This window comes from Bombus pascuorum, chromosome 5 (genome assembly GCF_905332965.1).
Source record: "Bombus pascuorum chromosome 5, iyBomPasc1.1, whole genome shotgun sequence".
In the NCBI taxonomy this organism is placed as follows: domain Eukaryota; kingdom Metazoa; phylum Arthropoda; class Insecta; order Hymenoptera; family Apidae; genus Bombus; species Bombus pascuorum.
In genome coordinates, this window is record NC_083492.1 from 11,057,813 (window position 1) to 11,073,801 (window position 15,989).

The 15,989-nt window shown below is 31.1% G+C and overlaps 2 protein-coding genes and 1 long non-coding RNA gene across 3 annotated transcripts; 1 reads left to right on the plus strand and 2 right to left on the minus strand.

Annotated features, from left to right (window-relative positions):
* Nucleotides 1–1,213: 1,213 nt before the first annotated feature.
* LOC132906735 (odorant receptor 9a-like) lies at nt 1,214–5,174 on the minus strand. Its single transcript, XM_060959196.1, has 10 exons — nt 4,216–5,174; nt 3,878–4,041; nt 3,627–3,752; nt 3,428–3,545; nt 3,087–3,351; nt 2,525–2,641; nt 2,345–2,435; nt 2,132–2,268; nt 1,670–1,802; nt 1,214–1,594 (listed from the first exon to the last, which is right to left on the minus strand). The coding sequence occupies exons 1-10, from the start codon at nt 4,220–4,222 to the stop codon at nt 1,541–1,543; spliced, it is 1,212 nt and encodes a 403-aa protein (XP_060815179.1). The 5' UTR covers nt 4,223–5,174; the 3' UTR covers nt 1,214–1,540.
* Nucleotides 5,175–6,604: 1,430 nt separating this feature from the next.
* Nucleotides 6,605–15,918, plus strand: LOC132906748 (uncharacterized). The gene is made up of 5 exons (XR_009658035.1): nt 6,605–6,733; nt 7,663–7,756; nt 8,033–8,143; nt 14,957–15,050; nt 15,327–15,918. It is a non-coding gene; the product is annotated as an uncharacterized LOC132906748 (long non-coding RNA).
* Nucleotides 8,624–12,060, minus strand: LOC132906744 (uncharacterized). Its single transcript, XM_060959212.1, has 9 exons — nt 11,328–12,060; nt 10,990–11,153; nt 10,730–10,855; nt 10,503–10,648; nt 10,157–10,438; nt 9,633–9,749; nt 9,453–9,543; nt 9,240–9,376; nt 8,624–8,992 (listed from the first exon to the last, which is right to left on the minus strand). The coding sequence occupies exons 1-9, from the start codon at nt 11,332–11,334 to the stop codon at nt 8,842–8,844; spliced, it is 1,221 nt and encodes a 406-aa protein (XP_060815195.1). The 5' UTR covers nt 11,335–12,060; the 3' UTR covers nt 8,624–8,841.
* Nucleotides 15,919–15,989: the final 71 nt, after the last annotated feature.

A 15,989-nucleotide genomic window follows, 5' to 3' on the forward strand; every position in this document is an offset into this window, starting at 1 on the left:
TAGTTTAAAGAGAACTAAATATTTTAGTTTTAGTGTAAATCTCTTTCCCTTACTGGCTGTTGTTTCAGGTTTCAAATGTCGGCCTTTTTAACTCGTGCAACCGCTTTAGAAGAAATCGCGCGTATAAGAAACGTCGTATGGAGTATGAGATTCCCTTCTCGTAGAAATCAATATGATTCATATGTAGTGATACTGGACATTCAATGTTGCTGGAAATGCGTAATTTTCGTCATTAAATATTATCGTAAATCGATTTGTTGCCAAGTACCTCACTACGATATCATTTTTAAGTTTGTAATGTCATCCTTGACATCATAATGATGGTTTTCCGACATTCCTGTGAGACATGTTACATCACTCTGCAGGATATGGTACAGCTGTTATTATAATTAATTATGGTACACCAACTAAATAATTGATCGTGAGTGCTAGCAAAACATTCGTAGCGCTGATTGCTTGAAAACATTTCTTTTTATGCACAGCGTATCCTAGTTGTAACACTTTTTCTGACGTTCAATTGAAAAGTCTCAGTGAAGAGTTTATCACTGTTTGCAACACATGAATATTGTAACAATAGAAGTGGCATTTATTTCAACTTCTTAAGATTGTCAAGTTATTTTTGAAGGAAATGTAAGGAAGATTCAGTGAAATAATAGTGAATGTATATTATTTAGGTTCGATGTATATACCAAAGTATTAACATTGTATTTGAAGTGTGTGGTTTTATATCATTATTTGCAGATTCATTGAAATCGTTCAATTTATTCAATATAACAAATCGGTTATTTATTCTTATATCAAATAAAACTCTGTAGAACATATAGTAGAAATGATTACATTCGACAGGTAATGCGAATGTATGGACGATTACATTCGACAGGTAATGCGAATTCAATATTTCACTGATATTAACGTTGTAATATAGGACATGCACAATTTGACGGTCTGAAGATTAAAATATTCGTAAATAGTAGATAATATAATATACGTAACTATTGTGGTTAGGAAGTTTTCAACCAGGCTCTTCACTTTATATTGTAAAAATGACATTTAAAAGAATCTTATGCAATACTGAATATGACAGCATAACAAGAAAAAAGATACAGTAGCATAAATCATAATTGATTTATGCCCATAGTGGAGTACTTCGTAAAGTTCTTTAAATTATCGCTTTAACAATATGAAATGAAAAATTAGAAATTTTTGTGCACTTCTGTAGTTACATATAATAGTGCTAGTTTTATTAGTGCTAGTTCATTTAGGACCCGTATTATTTCTGTTTACCTTGATGATGTTAGTAAATGTGTATACATACATACATTGTACTTTCTGGCGATATTTAAAAAGGTCCAGTACAGTAATTTTTGGAAAGGTACACAGTATTACTTGCGAATTAAAGTATATCAACTAATCATCGTGATTTATTAATTTTATTTGTACGTTTGATATAATGACAAACTATTATATCGGTTATTATACCATCTTCATGCTTACTCAGTCCAAGTATAAAATGCAACGGATATAGAGGTAACAGTGAACTTCATCCTTTCAATGACAACATCATCGTAATGTACGATATGCAGGTTTTGAAGGTCTTACAATGAAAACGATTGTAAATAATGGTTGATATAGTACAACAATTACAATCGATTTATGCTGTGTTACATACAGTTCCAAAGTTCTCAATATTCATTTGGTACAATCCACACGCAGTTAATGTACATGGGCTTCTAGTTCTTATTTGCATCATGTAAAGCATTTTTTGAGTTTTTACTGGTACTCCATACCATGTAGAGCCGTATCTGTTTCGATGTCAGTAAAACATTACATTCTATGATTAATAAGAATACAGCAGAATCTTGATTATCCGATCTAACCATGGTATGCGCTGTTCGGTTAATTGAGTAGCTTTGCTTGGACGTACGAAAACGTCATTTACTTTGAACTATTTTATAAATATTAATATCAGATAGGAACAAAAATTTTAAGATAAAAATGAAACAATTTTCATCATTTCCTATTCTTATTTTTCAATCTTTCATATACAGAACCACCCACAAATTTTGATTAATCTGTGATCTGATAATCGAGGTTCTACCGCCCTTACGTTTCGAAAGCACTAAACACGTACAATTGTTTCGTTAGTTCGGTGCAATGATCTACAAGTATCTGTCCAGGTAAACTGAGCATAAATAAATGAAATTGATTAGCTCCGCATAATACAGCGCTTTTAATTGATATTCCCGGTCTATCTAAATTAATGACTGTCTGCAAATATAAAACAATTGATTAGGTTAATGATTTTTCAAATTTTCGTAGATTTTCACTGTATGAGTATCTTTACTTGAACGGCAGTTGTGGTTATACCAATCATAGTTAGTCCAATTTGAATCATATAGCTAAGTCGATTGTTTTCGTCTAATATATCATAAAAGCTAAAAATGCAACGAGCAAAAATGATTAATGTAGTTCAATAATAATTTGAAAATTTATTATACTATATTGTTATTTGTTAAATACAAACTTTATGGCTTTATTATGCATAATCACGCAATTTCTGATCTGTTTATATGTGTAATGTTCCGACACAGCTTCATTAGTGAATGAATTTAAGTGCCTTGTTTTTTTCTGGATTTGATGCCTGGATATATAACAAGAATTAAAAGAAATTATCATAATATCTATCGGTACATACAGTGGCTGACAAAAGTATATATGTTGTTTCATGTATACATCTATTATATATGTTTTATAAAACGTTTTGAAATTTTATTAATACTAATGCGACACATCTGTCATTATTGTATTAGTAAAGTTTCAAACCAATCTAAAATTGTATATCAATGTATATAAACGTATATAAATGGATATAAAAGCTATAAGACATTTAGTAACAAAGAAGTAACAGATTGGTATTTGGATGTTCAAGTACTTTCGTGACCCACTGTAATAAACATCTGAAAAACTTGAACATCTGTAATTTTATAATTATGTTGCAACGTATTAAAAATGTGCAAATATGTTTAAGCGGTAGTGAATATACATAATTATATGTAATATAATTGTATTGAGTAAATTATATTCACCCACATACTATAAATAGTCCACTATTGTGGTGAACTATAAGCATCAATAAAGAATCTACGGTAACTATGCTTATTGAAACTACTATTGCCGCCCAAGATAACTGTAAGTACACGCAGAAAAAATAGTTATGGCTATCAAAAAGCACGTAATTAACATTAAGTAGTTGTTGTCGTGGTCGGGTTTCGTTTAGTGGAAGAAGGATATCCATCATAGGAGAAATCAGTGGAACGAATAAAAAGAGTACCATAAATATCATTAATGTATCTGAAAATATTAAAGTGCGAAATATTAAGTGCTACTAGAAGTAAGCTGATTAAAAAATTCAGCCACGGTAACTTACTTCGATACAATTTTGCCAATTTGCTGCCTCGCATGGTTACTTCTTCCAGAATGTACAAATCTTGACTTAATTTCAGTTGCTGCCATTCTTTCGTTATAGAATCGAACAATTTTCTAAACTAGAACATAACACATGTTGTCATAACTTTATAGCATGCTTTCTTCCAAAAAGATTGTTCAATAGTAATAAATTTGCGTACATTTTCTCTGTTGAGATAGACATTCATTATTTTAACGAAACTAGTCACAATTGCAGCTAAATGTGGCAAACACTCGAGCATCACGTCCAGATTCTTGGTGTATAATGATTCGTACAATGCGATTGACTAATGAATTATAATTCCAGTTGTTTAATGACATTACCTGACTATTTAATTTATTACGCAGAATTCAATCAATTCCGCCATATTAACTATTTCTATAACTTGCACCTACGATATGATTACCTTACCATTGGAATAAGTACGGTTGTTATACTAGTCATCATTATAATTACAGTGATCAATCCATTTTTTTGGTGTGGATCTAGGCCCACAAATCTCATATACTTCTTGATCGTGTTATAATAAGGAATGTCATATATATTAGGATACTGTTCCCCGGTTTTCTGAAATACTAAATATTTCCAAAATTGTACAAAATTATTTGAATGAATTATATTTGAAGAAAACTATCGATATAAAATGTATACAGAAATATAATTCAGATATTGTTAATACTATTAGTAAACGAAACGATAGATATTTTGATCACGGTATAATATAAGTATATTGCGTCTCTTCTTCTTACCGTCCATGTTTCCAAATTTCGAAATAACGACTTGTAAAGAAACGAAACGCACGGAACCACAAACTCAATAAAACTGGCATGCCGTGCCGAATGCATGAAGCGATTCTTTATAGATCCAAAGTATCAAGTGGTAGTAAATTGATTCGGTAAAGTGTAAAGAAATTTAATGACGGTATTTTCATATTATTTCATTTATTGTATCGAGGCAAAGCTGTTTGATTGCTGGTGTTATTGTGTTAGTAATTCATACGGTAGTTACATATGTACATACCTATAAGAAAATGACGTAATCGTTCTTTTAAGGGACTGCCAATTTCAGTTAGGATTCACATCAGAAAATATCAATCATCTTTTTCTAAAACTGTCGCTTGTTGGACGATTCGATGGAAGACATAAAATTGGTCCCCTATTATTGAAAAACATAGATACTTCGAAGATAAATGTTGAGATATAGACAGAGAAGAGATTACGAATATGAGATAGGGTAGAAATATGAGAAAACAAAATTGTATTCTGTACATAGTACTTACAGTTACAGTATAGTTCTGATAGTTTTGATAATGTCGATCGATATGAATTTTGTACATCACGTATTATGAGGACTTGAATACTTTCTCCTAGCTGCCATTACTGATAGTTATCGTTCTTTTATTTAATGTACATTTAACGTTCCAGCCGCAGTAGGAAGTGTCCTCGCGTACTTATTGAAGTGAAATTTACGTTGGTTTATGCTGTTATTTTGAAAGAAAACAAAAAAGGGAAGTTATACTGCGATAATCAAGATTTAGTAAAACAATGAAGATGCGAAGTTTTTATGGTTTTGATTATGACATAATAAGAAAAACTGAAATAACGAAATGGTAGAAAAATAAGAAATACTATATTACTAGTTGTATATAGTTGGCCTACATGTGCGCTAAAATTAATGAAGATATTACTGTTGAATATATATGTACCTTGCATACAATTAGCAAAGAACCTGCACTGTGTAGTAAAAAAAAATCAGTAAGGACGAAAAATGCAGTAGATGAATCGATTTAAATTGCATTCGATGAATTAAAATGCCTAACCAGAATTATTCACGGCAAAAATAAAATTTTCCAAAGATTTTAAAGGCGATTGTACATTCAGTGTCTATCGTGTCGATCAACTTATTTCCCTCAAAAGTAACACTGTCTCACGTTACTATCGTAATTTTTAATAGTACGATTTTACGTAGATTTTGAAAAAGTTCAAAATGAAATGTTGATTGCGGTTCTTAAGAGAGGATTGCTGTACACATAATTGAATTTATTTAATTCCTTAAAAGAGTACTGCGAACTTATTTTGCTATTTTAGATATTATAGCCAATTAAAGGTTCTTCTACGAACAAGAAAAGACAAGGTTATAATGTTACTTACAAGGCATGCGTATTTCTGAAATTTTGTTTCTTACCGTTTTATAGTTGAACAATGGAAAATCTTGTTACACACAATATAAAATATAAATTTTTCCTGAGATAATATACAAAGAATTCAGTGGAATAGGATATTATTAATAATTTTCGTAAAGTTCGTAGAAACAAGGATCGATTAAAAACAAAAACAATATATGAAAAATGTTGTTTCATAATGTTATTTGCATTTTCGACAAAATCATTTCATTCGGTAGGTATATACTCATGTTACTTATACAAGATGCAGGTATCATGATTGTAACTAAAATTGGTCGCTTTATTCTACTTCTTATTTTATAACACGAATATGAAACTGACTGTGAACATATAATAGAAGAATAATATATATATAGAGGAAGAAATCTAGTAAGTACTAATAGTAGTTAATCACTAATATAGACATGTAATTTTACTTGCATATTCGATAGGGTGATTTAAATAGTACAAAATTAATAATATATGTCGATTATTTTTACTATGATCGGCATTCTTGCTTAGTCCAAATTCAATGTCAGAACATAATGACTATGCTACCATATTTCCCACAGCTGACGTGAAAGCATTATTTTGCCGACGTTATCATTGTGAATGACGACATGCACGTTTTGAAGGTTCTAAAATTTAAAATAATCGGAGAGTAGATAATATACAATTACGGTATACATATATAAGTACATATAAATAACTATTTCAGCCTTATAGAAATACATAATATTCCGAAGTTTTCCATATTCATTTCCTACAACCCATCTGCTGCTGAGACACATGGCTTCTGCCTCCTTATTTGCGTCATGCAAAACATTTTTTGAATTTTTACCCACATGTTACACCATGTGAAATTGTACCTATTTCAATTCGGTTAAACGTTTCATTCCAGATTAGTATGATAACTTGCATATGATGGTCACACTAAATACGACACTAAACACGTACTATTGTTTCACTAAGTCAGCATAATAGTCTAGAAGTACTGTTTAGGTAAACTGAACACAGACGAACGGAACTGATTGGTTCCACAAAATACAGCACCTTTAAGAGCATCTATTGGTCTATCAAAATTGACGACTGTCTGAAACATAAAGGTCTTGACTGAAGTTGATATTCCTATAATTCATATACATATGTATGCTAATTATCCTGCAATAAGTAATTTTATTGAACTGGGTTAGCGTTGTTATGAGCTAAACATTGTCAAAAATGGTGAAAATCGTAGTTTTTCACAACTTTTGGCCTATAACTGTAATCAATCTAAACATTGTTATATCTTTCGATGCCTGTGACTTGTTTCTATATGAATCGGTTTCGCTGAATTTTGTAGCATGTACATAATTGTTATAGATCTACAAGACGTATTTTTTAAGTTTTCATTACAGATTCAGATCAAAAAATTACATTTACAAGTATAGAACATTGAATTAAACAATAATTAAGTATAAAGTTACCGTTACAATTTTTTCGAAACTTTCTCACACGTCATCCAGTAAACTATTGTCTCTAACGTCTTAAAACAAAAACTCAAGTTGTTTGGTTCAACTTTTAAAAATAGACTCAATTTTGTGAATCACTTTATACACTAATCTTACTTCCATACAATTGGGTCATTTCATTGCCTTGCAGGACTATTTTTTCTAGAACGGATAATTCATTATTTAATTACAACTACTGCCACTCGTTCGACACGAAATCGAACATCTTGTTAAACTACAATATATAAAATAGCATGTCCTTTAAACATTTCGTTGTTGCCTGAAATCTTCTTTGTGTTATATGTAAAATTGACGCACGTCCTTTCTATACTTATGTATATTCGATAATTTAATGATACTGGGCATACAAGCACGGCGTCCACATTGAGCGTACAGATTCCCGTATATATTTCTAATAACTAACGATTCGTATTCCGATTTTTTATCAATCTTACCTGATTACTTAATCTATTACGTATAATTCACTCTTCAGTTTCTTCTTTTTATCTGTAAAAACTTTTTAAAAAATATTCTTCTCTTTACAGGTGGCAGGAGTATGCATGTGATATTAATCATCACGACAATTGCGCTAGTATTTCCGGAATTCTTGCTTTTGTCGCAAGAGTAGTCCCACTAATTGTAAGTACTTCTTGAGTACTTTATGGTACTAGATTTCGAACATATCACGATACCGTTTTACGTTTCCCTGAAATACTAAATATAATACTTTTGCGAGCCATTTTATATATTTTAATCGCGATGTAAATATTATCTCGTTGTAGCTTTGCCTTACTGTCCATGAGACCAGGTTTTTAGAATTGCGCCATGGTAGTTAATGAAACCATATGCAAGCGTAACACCGTTTGTAACTATTCAATGGTCGTAAAGTATATAAATATGCCTATTCATTTCCAGAACTGGCGGACAATATCTGGTAAACACAGTTGTACTAAATACTCGGCATTACATGAAGTATGAAATTGCAATCATTAAATACGGCTGTGAATCATTTTGTTTACTGGACAGGTACGTATTATTTTTTAAGCAGGTTCAAAGTACGGTAAAAATCGTATAGTAGGTAAAAGATGACACGTACGCCATTGTCTTGCCACCTGTCGATTTCCTTGAAAGACCAAGATCTGTAGTTGTTCTGAAATATTGATTACACATTGCACTACTAACGCGTTCGCTGATAAACATGTAATTGCTCAGTGAAGTCGTTCGAATTTCTACCAAAGCCATTATGTTTTCGTTTGCAGTGTTTTCCGATATAACTGCGCAACGACGTTATTTATGTGATGCAAAAAAATAAAAAAACAATTATTACGCACTTGATTAATTGAGTACTTGTATCATATCTGTTTACCTTGACGACGTTAATAAACGTGTATACATACACACATTGTATCTGGCGATATTTAGAAAGATCCAGCACAGTAATTTTTGGGAAGGTTTACAGTATCACTTGCTAATTAAAGTATATGTACTAATCATCGTGATTTATTAACACTACTTGTACGTTCGATATAATGACAAAGTATTATATCAGGTATTGTACCATCTTCATGCTTACTCAGTCCAAGTATAAAATGATATAGAGATAACAGTGAACTTCATCCTTTCAATGACATTATCATCGTAATGTACGACATGCAGGTTTTGAAGGTCTTACAATGAAAACGATTGTAAATAATGGTTGATATAGTACAACAATTACAATCTACTTATGCTGTGTTACATACAGTTCCAAAGTTCTCGATATTCATTTGGTACAATCCACACGCAGTTAATGTACATGGCCGTCTAGTTCTTACTTGCATCATGTAAAGCATTCTTTGAACTTTTACTGGTGCTCCATACCATGTAGAATTGTATCTGTTTCGATGTCAAGTAAAACATTACATTCTATGATTAATAAAATTACAGTAGAATCTTGATTATCCGATCTAAGCATGATATGCGCTGTCCGGTTAATCGAATAGCTTTGTTTGAACATAGGAAATCAGTTCCTATTGTTATTTTTCAATTTTTCATATATAGGACCATCCACAAATTTTCATTAATCTGTGATCTGATATTCGAGATTATACCGCACTTACGTTTTGAAAACATAAACACCTACAGTTGTTTCGTTAGCTCGTTACAATGATCTATAAGTATTTGTCCGGGTAAACTGAGCATAAACAAATGAAACTGATTAGCACCGCATAGCACAGCGCTTCTAATTGATTCTCCCGGTCTATCTAAGTTAATTACTGTCTGCAAATATAAAACAATTGATTAGGTTAATGATTTTGAAAGTTTTGGTTGGTTTTCACTGTATGAATGTCTTTACTTGAACAGCTGTCGTGGTTATACCAATCATATTTAATCCAATTTGAATCATATAGCTAAGTCGATTGTTTTCATCTAATATATCGTAAAAGCTAAAAATGCAATGACCAAAAATGATTAATGTCATTCAATAATAATTTGAAAATTTATTATACTATATTGTTATTTGTTAAATACAAACTCTATGGCTTTATTATGCATAATCACGCAATTTCTGATCTGTTTATATGTGTAATGTTCCGACACAGCTTCATTAGTGAATGAATTTAAGTGCCTTGCTTTTTTCTGGATTTGGTGCCTGGATGTATAACGAGAATTAAAAGAAATTTTTATAATGTCTATTGGTACATACAGTGGTCGACGAAAGTATATATGTTGTTTCATGTATACATCTATTGTATATGTTGCATAAAGCGTTTTGAAATTTTGTTGACAGTAATGCGACACTCTGTCATTTTTGTTTTAATAAAATTTGAAACCAATCTTAAAATGTACATAAAAGCTACAAGACATTTACTATAAACAAAGTAGTAAAAGATTAATATTTGGATGCTCAAGTACTTTCGTGACCCACTGTAATAAATATCTGTACAATCTGATCATCAGTAATTTTATAATTATTTTGCAACGTATTAACAATTTTAAAGCAGCAATATATATACATAACTATATGTAATATAATTGTATTCAGTAAATCATATTCACCCACATACTATAAATAGTCCACTATTGTGGTGAACTATAAGCATCAATAAAGAATCTACGGTAACTATGATTATCGAAACTACTATTGATGTCCAAGATAACTGTAAATACACGTAGAAAAAATAGTTATCGCTGTCAAAAAACACGTAATTAACATTAAGTAATTGTTGTCGTGGTCGAGTTTCGTTTAGTGGAAGAACGATATCCAACATAGGGGGAAGCAGTGGAACGAGTAAAAAAAGTACCATACATATCAGTAAAGTATCTGAAAAGATTAGAATTGATCATTTATGTGTGAAATATTGAGTGGTACGAATCCGTTTTTACGTGTACTAAAAGTAAGCCAATTAAAAAATTAAGACATGATAACTTACTTCGATACAATCTTGCCATTTTGCTGCCTCGTATGGTGACTTCTTCCAGAATGTACAAATCTTGACTTAATTTCAGCTGCTGCCATTCTTTCGTTATAGAATCGAACAATTTTCTAAACTAGAACATAACACATGTTGTCATAACTTTATAACATGCTTTCTTCCGAAAAGATTGTTCAATAGTAATAAATTTACGTACATTATCTCTGTTGAAATGAACATTCAATATTTTAACGATACTGGTCAAAAGTGCACCTAAATGTGGCAAACACTCGAGCACCATGTCCAGATTCTTGGTGTATAATGATCCGTACAATACGATTGACTAATGAATTATAAGTTTCAGTTGTTTAATGACATTATTTGACTATTTAATTTATTACGCAGAATTCAATCAATTACCACATTTTAACTATAGTACTATTTCTATCACATGTACCTACAATAGGTTTACCTTACCATTGGAATAAGTCCGCTTGTCATACTAATCACCATTATAATTACAATGATCAATCCATGTTTTTGGTGTGGATCTAGGCCCAAAAATCTTAAATACTTCTTGATCATATTATAATAAGGAATGTCATATATATTAGGATACTGTTCCCCGGATTTCTGAAATACTAAATATTTCGAAAATTGAATAAAATTATTTGAATGATTTATATTTGAATAAAATTATCGATATAGAATATATACAGAAATATAATTCAGATATTGTTAATACTATTAGTAAACGAAACGATAAATATTTTGATCACTGTATAATATAAGTATATTGCGTCTCTTCTTCTTACCGTCCATGTTTCCAAATTTCGAAACAACGACTTGTAAAGAAACGAAACGCACGGAACCACAAACTCAATAAAACTGGCATGCCGTGCCGAATGCATGAAGCGATTCTTTATAGATCCAAAGTATCAAGTGGTAGTAAATTGATTCGGTAAAGTGTAAAGAAATTTAATGACGGTATTTTCATATTATTTCATTTATTGTATCGAGGCAAAGCTGTTTGATTGCTGGTGTTATTGTGTTAGCAATTCAGACGGAAGTTACATATGTACATACCTATAAGAAAATGACGTAATCGTTCTTTTAAGGGACTGCCAATTTCAGTTAGGCTTTACATCATAAAATATCAATCATCTCTCTCTAAAACTGTCGCTTCTTGGACGATTCGATGGAAGACAAAGATTGGTCCCCTATTATTGAAGAACATAGATACTTCGAAGATAAATGTTGAGATATAGACAGAGGAGAAATTACGAATATGAGATAGGGTAGAAATATGAGAAAACAAAATTATATTCTGTACATTGTACTTACGGTTACAGTTACAGTACAGTTCTGACAGTGTTGATAATGTCGATCGATATGAATTTTGTACATCACGCGTTATGACGACCTAAACACTCTCTCCTAGCTACCATTGCTAATAGTTATCGTTCTTTTATTTAATGTACATTTGACGTTCCAGCCGCAGTAGGAAGTGTCTTCGTGTCCTTATTGAACTGAAATTTACGTTGGTTTATTTTGTGATTTGGAACAAAAGAAAAAAGCGTAGTTATACTATGATAATTGAGATTTAGTAAATCAATGAAGATGTGAAGTGTTTATGCTTTTGATTATGACATAATAAGAAAAAAATACTTTATTGCCATATGATCGTCTATATAGTTTATATAGTAAATAATCAAATGCATGTCAATTTTCCCTTTAAATGCTACGAACAAAGTTAGATAAAGAGTAGAAAAATTTAAGAAATAATTATTTCATAGATAATATGATACAAGCTATTAAAGCTGTTTAACTAGAAATTTAACGACATTAGTGCAGTGAAGATATTAGAACATATGACGATCGACTGTATTCCATATGTCTATCCTATATGTGCGCCAAAATTAATGATGGTATTAGCGTTGAGTATGTCTGTAGCTTGCACAGAATTAGCAATGAACTTGTTCTCACTCGTAAAAGAAAATCAGTAAGGACGAAAAATGCAGTAGATGAATCGATTTAAATTGCATTCGATGAATTAAAATGCCTAACCAGAATTATTCACGGCAAAAATAAAATTTTCCAAAGATTTTAAAGGCGATTGTACATTCAGTGTCTATCGTGTCGATCAACTTATTTCCCTCAAAAGTAACACTGTCTCACGTTACTATCGTAATTTTTAATAGTACGATTTTACGTAGATTTTGAAAAAGTTCAAAATGAAATGTTGATTGCGGTTCTTAAGAGAGGATTGCTGTACACATAATTGAATTTATTTAATTCCTTAAAAGAGTACTGCGAACTTATTTTGCTATTTTAGATATTATAGCCAATTAAAGGTTCTTCTACGAACAAGAAAAGACAAGGTTATAATGTTACTTACAAGGCATGCGTATTTCTGAAATTTTGTTTCTTACCGTTTTATAGTTGAACAATGGAAAATCTTGTTACACACAATATAAAATATAAATTTTTCCTGAGATAATATACAAAGAATTCAGTGGAATAGGATATTATTAATAATTTTCGTAAAGTTCGTAGAAACAAGGATCGATTAAAAACAAAAACAATATATGAAAAATGTTGTTTCATAATGTTATTTGCATTTTCGACAAAATCATTTCATTCGGTAGGTATATACTCATGTTACTTATACAAGATGCAGGTATCATGATTGTAACTAAAATTGGTCGCTTTATTCTACTTCTTATTTTATAACACGAATATGAAACTGACTGTGAACATATAATAGAAGAATAATATATATATAGAGGAAGAAATCTAGTAAGTACTAATAGTAGTTAATCACTAATATAGACATGTAATTTTACTTGCATATTCGATAGGGTGATTTAAATAGTACAAAATTAATAATATATGTCGATTATTTTTACTATGATCGGCATTCTTGCTTAGTCCAAATTCAATGTCAGAACATAATGACTATGCTACCATATTTCCCACAGCTGACGTGAAAGCATTATTTTGCCGACGTTATCATTGTGAATGACGACATGCACGTTTTGAAGGTTCTAAAATTTAAAATAATCGGAGAGTAGATAATATACAATTACGGTATACATATATAAGTACATATAAATAACTATGTCAGCCTTATAGAAATACATAATATTCCGAAGTTTTCCATATTCATTTCCTACAACCCATCTGCTGCTGAGACACATGGCTTCTGCCTCCTTATTTGCGTCATGCAAAACATTTTTTGAATTTTTACCCACATGTTACACCATGTGAAATTGTACCTATTTCAATTCGGTTAAACGTTTCATTCCAGATTAGTATGATAACTTGCATATGATGGTCACACTAAATACGACACTAAACACGTACTATTGTTTCACTAAGTCAGCATAATAGTCTAGAAGTACTGTTTAGGTAAACTGAACACAGACGAACGGAACTGATTGGTTCCACAAAATACAGCACCTTTAAGAGCATCTATTGGTCTATCAAAATTGACGACTGTCTGAAACATAAAGGTCTTGACTGAAGTTGATATTCCTATAATTCATATACATATGTATGCTAATTATCCTGCAATAAGTAATTTTATTGAACTGGGTTAGCGTTGTTATGAGCTAAACATTGTCAAAAATGGTGAAAATCGTAGTTTTTCACAACTTTTGGCCTATAACTGTAATCAATCTAAACATTGTTATATCTTTCGATGCCTGTGACTTGTTTCTATATGAATCGGTTTCGCTGAATTTTGTAGCATGTACATAATTGTTATAGATCTACAAGACGTATTTTTTAAGTTTTCATTACAGGTTCAGATCAAAAAATTACATTTACAAGTATAGAACATTGAATTAAACAATAATTAAGTATAAAGTTACCGTTACAATTTTTTCGAAACTTTCTCACACGTCATCCAGTAAACTATTGTCTCTAACGTCTTAAAACAAAAACTCAAGTTGTTTGGTTCAACTTTTAAAAATAGACTCAATTTTGTGAATCACTTTATACACTAATCTTACTTCCATACAATTGGGTCATTTCATTGCCTTGCAGGACTATTTTTTCTAGAACGGATAATTCATTATTTAATTACAACTACTGCCACTCGTTCGACACGAAATCGAACATCTTGTTAAACTACAATATATAAAATAGCATGTCCTTTAAACATTTCGTTGTTGCCTGAAATCTTCTTTGTGTTATATGTAAAATTGACGCACGTCCTTTCTATACTTATGTATATTCGATAATTTAATGATACTGGGCATACAAGCACGGCGTCCACATTGAGCGTACAGATTCCCGTATATATTTCTAATAACTAACGATTCGTATTCCGATTTTTTATCAATCTTACCTGATTACTTAATCTATTACGTATAATTCACTCTTCAGTTTCTTCTTTTTATCTGTAAAAACTTTTTAAAAAATATTCTTCTCTTTACAGGTGGCAGGAGTATGCATGTGATATTAATCATCACGACAATTGCGCTAGTATTTCCGGAATTCTTGCTTTTGTCGCAAGAGTAGTCCCACTAATTGTAAGTACTTCTTGAGTACTTTATGGTACTAGATTTCGAACATATCACGATACCGTTTTACGTTTCCCTGAAATACTAAATATAATACTTTTGCGAGCCATTTTATATATTTTAATCGCGATGTAAATATTATCTCGTTGTAGCTTTGCCTTACTGTCCATGAGACCAGGTTTTTAGAATTGCGCCATGGTAGTTAATGAAACCATATGCAAGCGTAACACCGTTTGTAACTATTTAATGGTCGTAAAGTATATAAATATGCCTATTCATTTCCAGAACTGGCGGACAATATCTGGTAAACACAGTTGTACTAAATACTCGGCATTACATGAAGTATGAAATTGCAATCATTAAATACGGCTGTGAATCATTTTGTTTACTGGACAGGTACGTATTATTTTTTAAGCAGGTTCAAAGTACGGTAAAAATCGTATAGTAGGTAAAAGATGACACGTACGCCATTGTCTTGCCACCTGTCGATTTCCTTGAAAGACCAAGATCTGTAGTTGTTCTGAAATATTGATTACACATTGCACTACTAACGCGTTCGCTGATAAACATGTAATTGCTCAGTGAAGTCGTTCGAATTTCTACCAAAGCCATTATGTTTTCGTTTGCAGTGTTTTCCGATATAACTGCGCAACGACGTTATTTATGTGATGCAAAAAAATAAAAAAACAATTATTACGCACTTGATTAATTGAGTACTTGTATCATATCTGTTTACCTTGACGACGTTAATAAACGTGTATACATACACACATTGTATCTGGCGATATTTAGAAAGATCCAGCACAGTAATTTTTGGGAAGGTTTACAGTATCACTTGCTAATTAAAGTATATGTACTAATCATCGTGATTTATTAACACTACTTGTACGTTCGATATAATGACAAAGTATTATATCAGGTATTGTACCATCTTCATGCTTACTCAGT

Bases quoted from the DNA above. Each gene is read 5' to 3' on its own strand.
- LOC132906744 (XM_060959212.1), bottom strand. The intron at 10,439-10,502 runs TGGCTTACTTTT...ACATAAATGATC, and splicing joins TCATGTCTTAATTTTTTAAT to AATTCTAATCTTTTCAGATA. The intron at 8,993-9,239 runs GTAGGTGTTTAT...ACATCGAAACAG, and splicing joins AACGAGCTAACGAAACAACT to ATACAATTCTACATGGTATG.
- LOC132906735 (XM_060959196.1), bottom strand. The intron at 2,436-2,524 runs GTTTGTATTTAA...TTGCATTTTTAG, and splicing joins ATGCATAATAAAGCCATAAA to CTTTTATGATATATTAGACG. The intron at 1,595-1,669 runs GTATGTAACACA...TTTCATTGTAAG, and splicing joins ATATTGAGAACTTTGGAACT to ACCTTCAAAACCTGCATATC.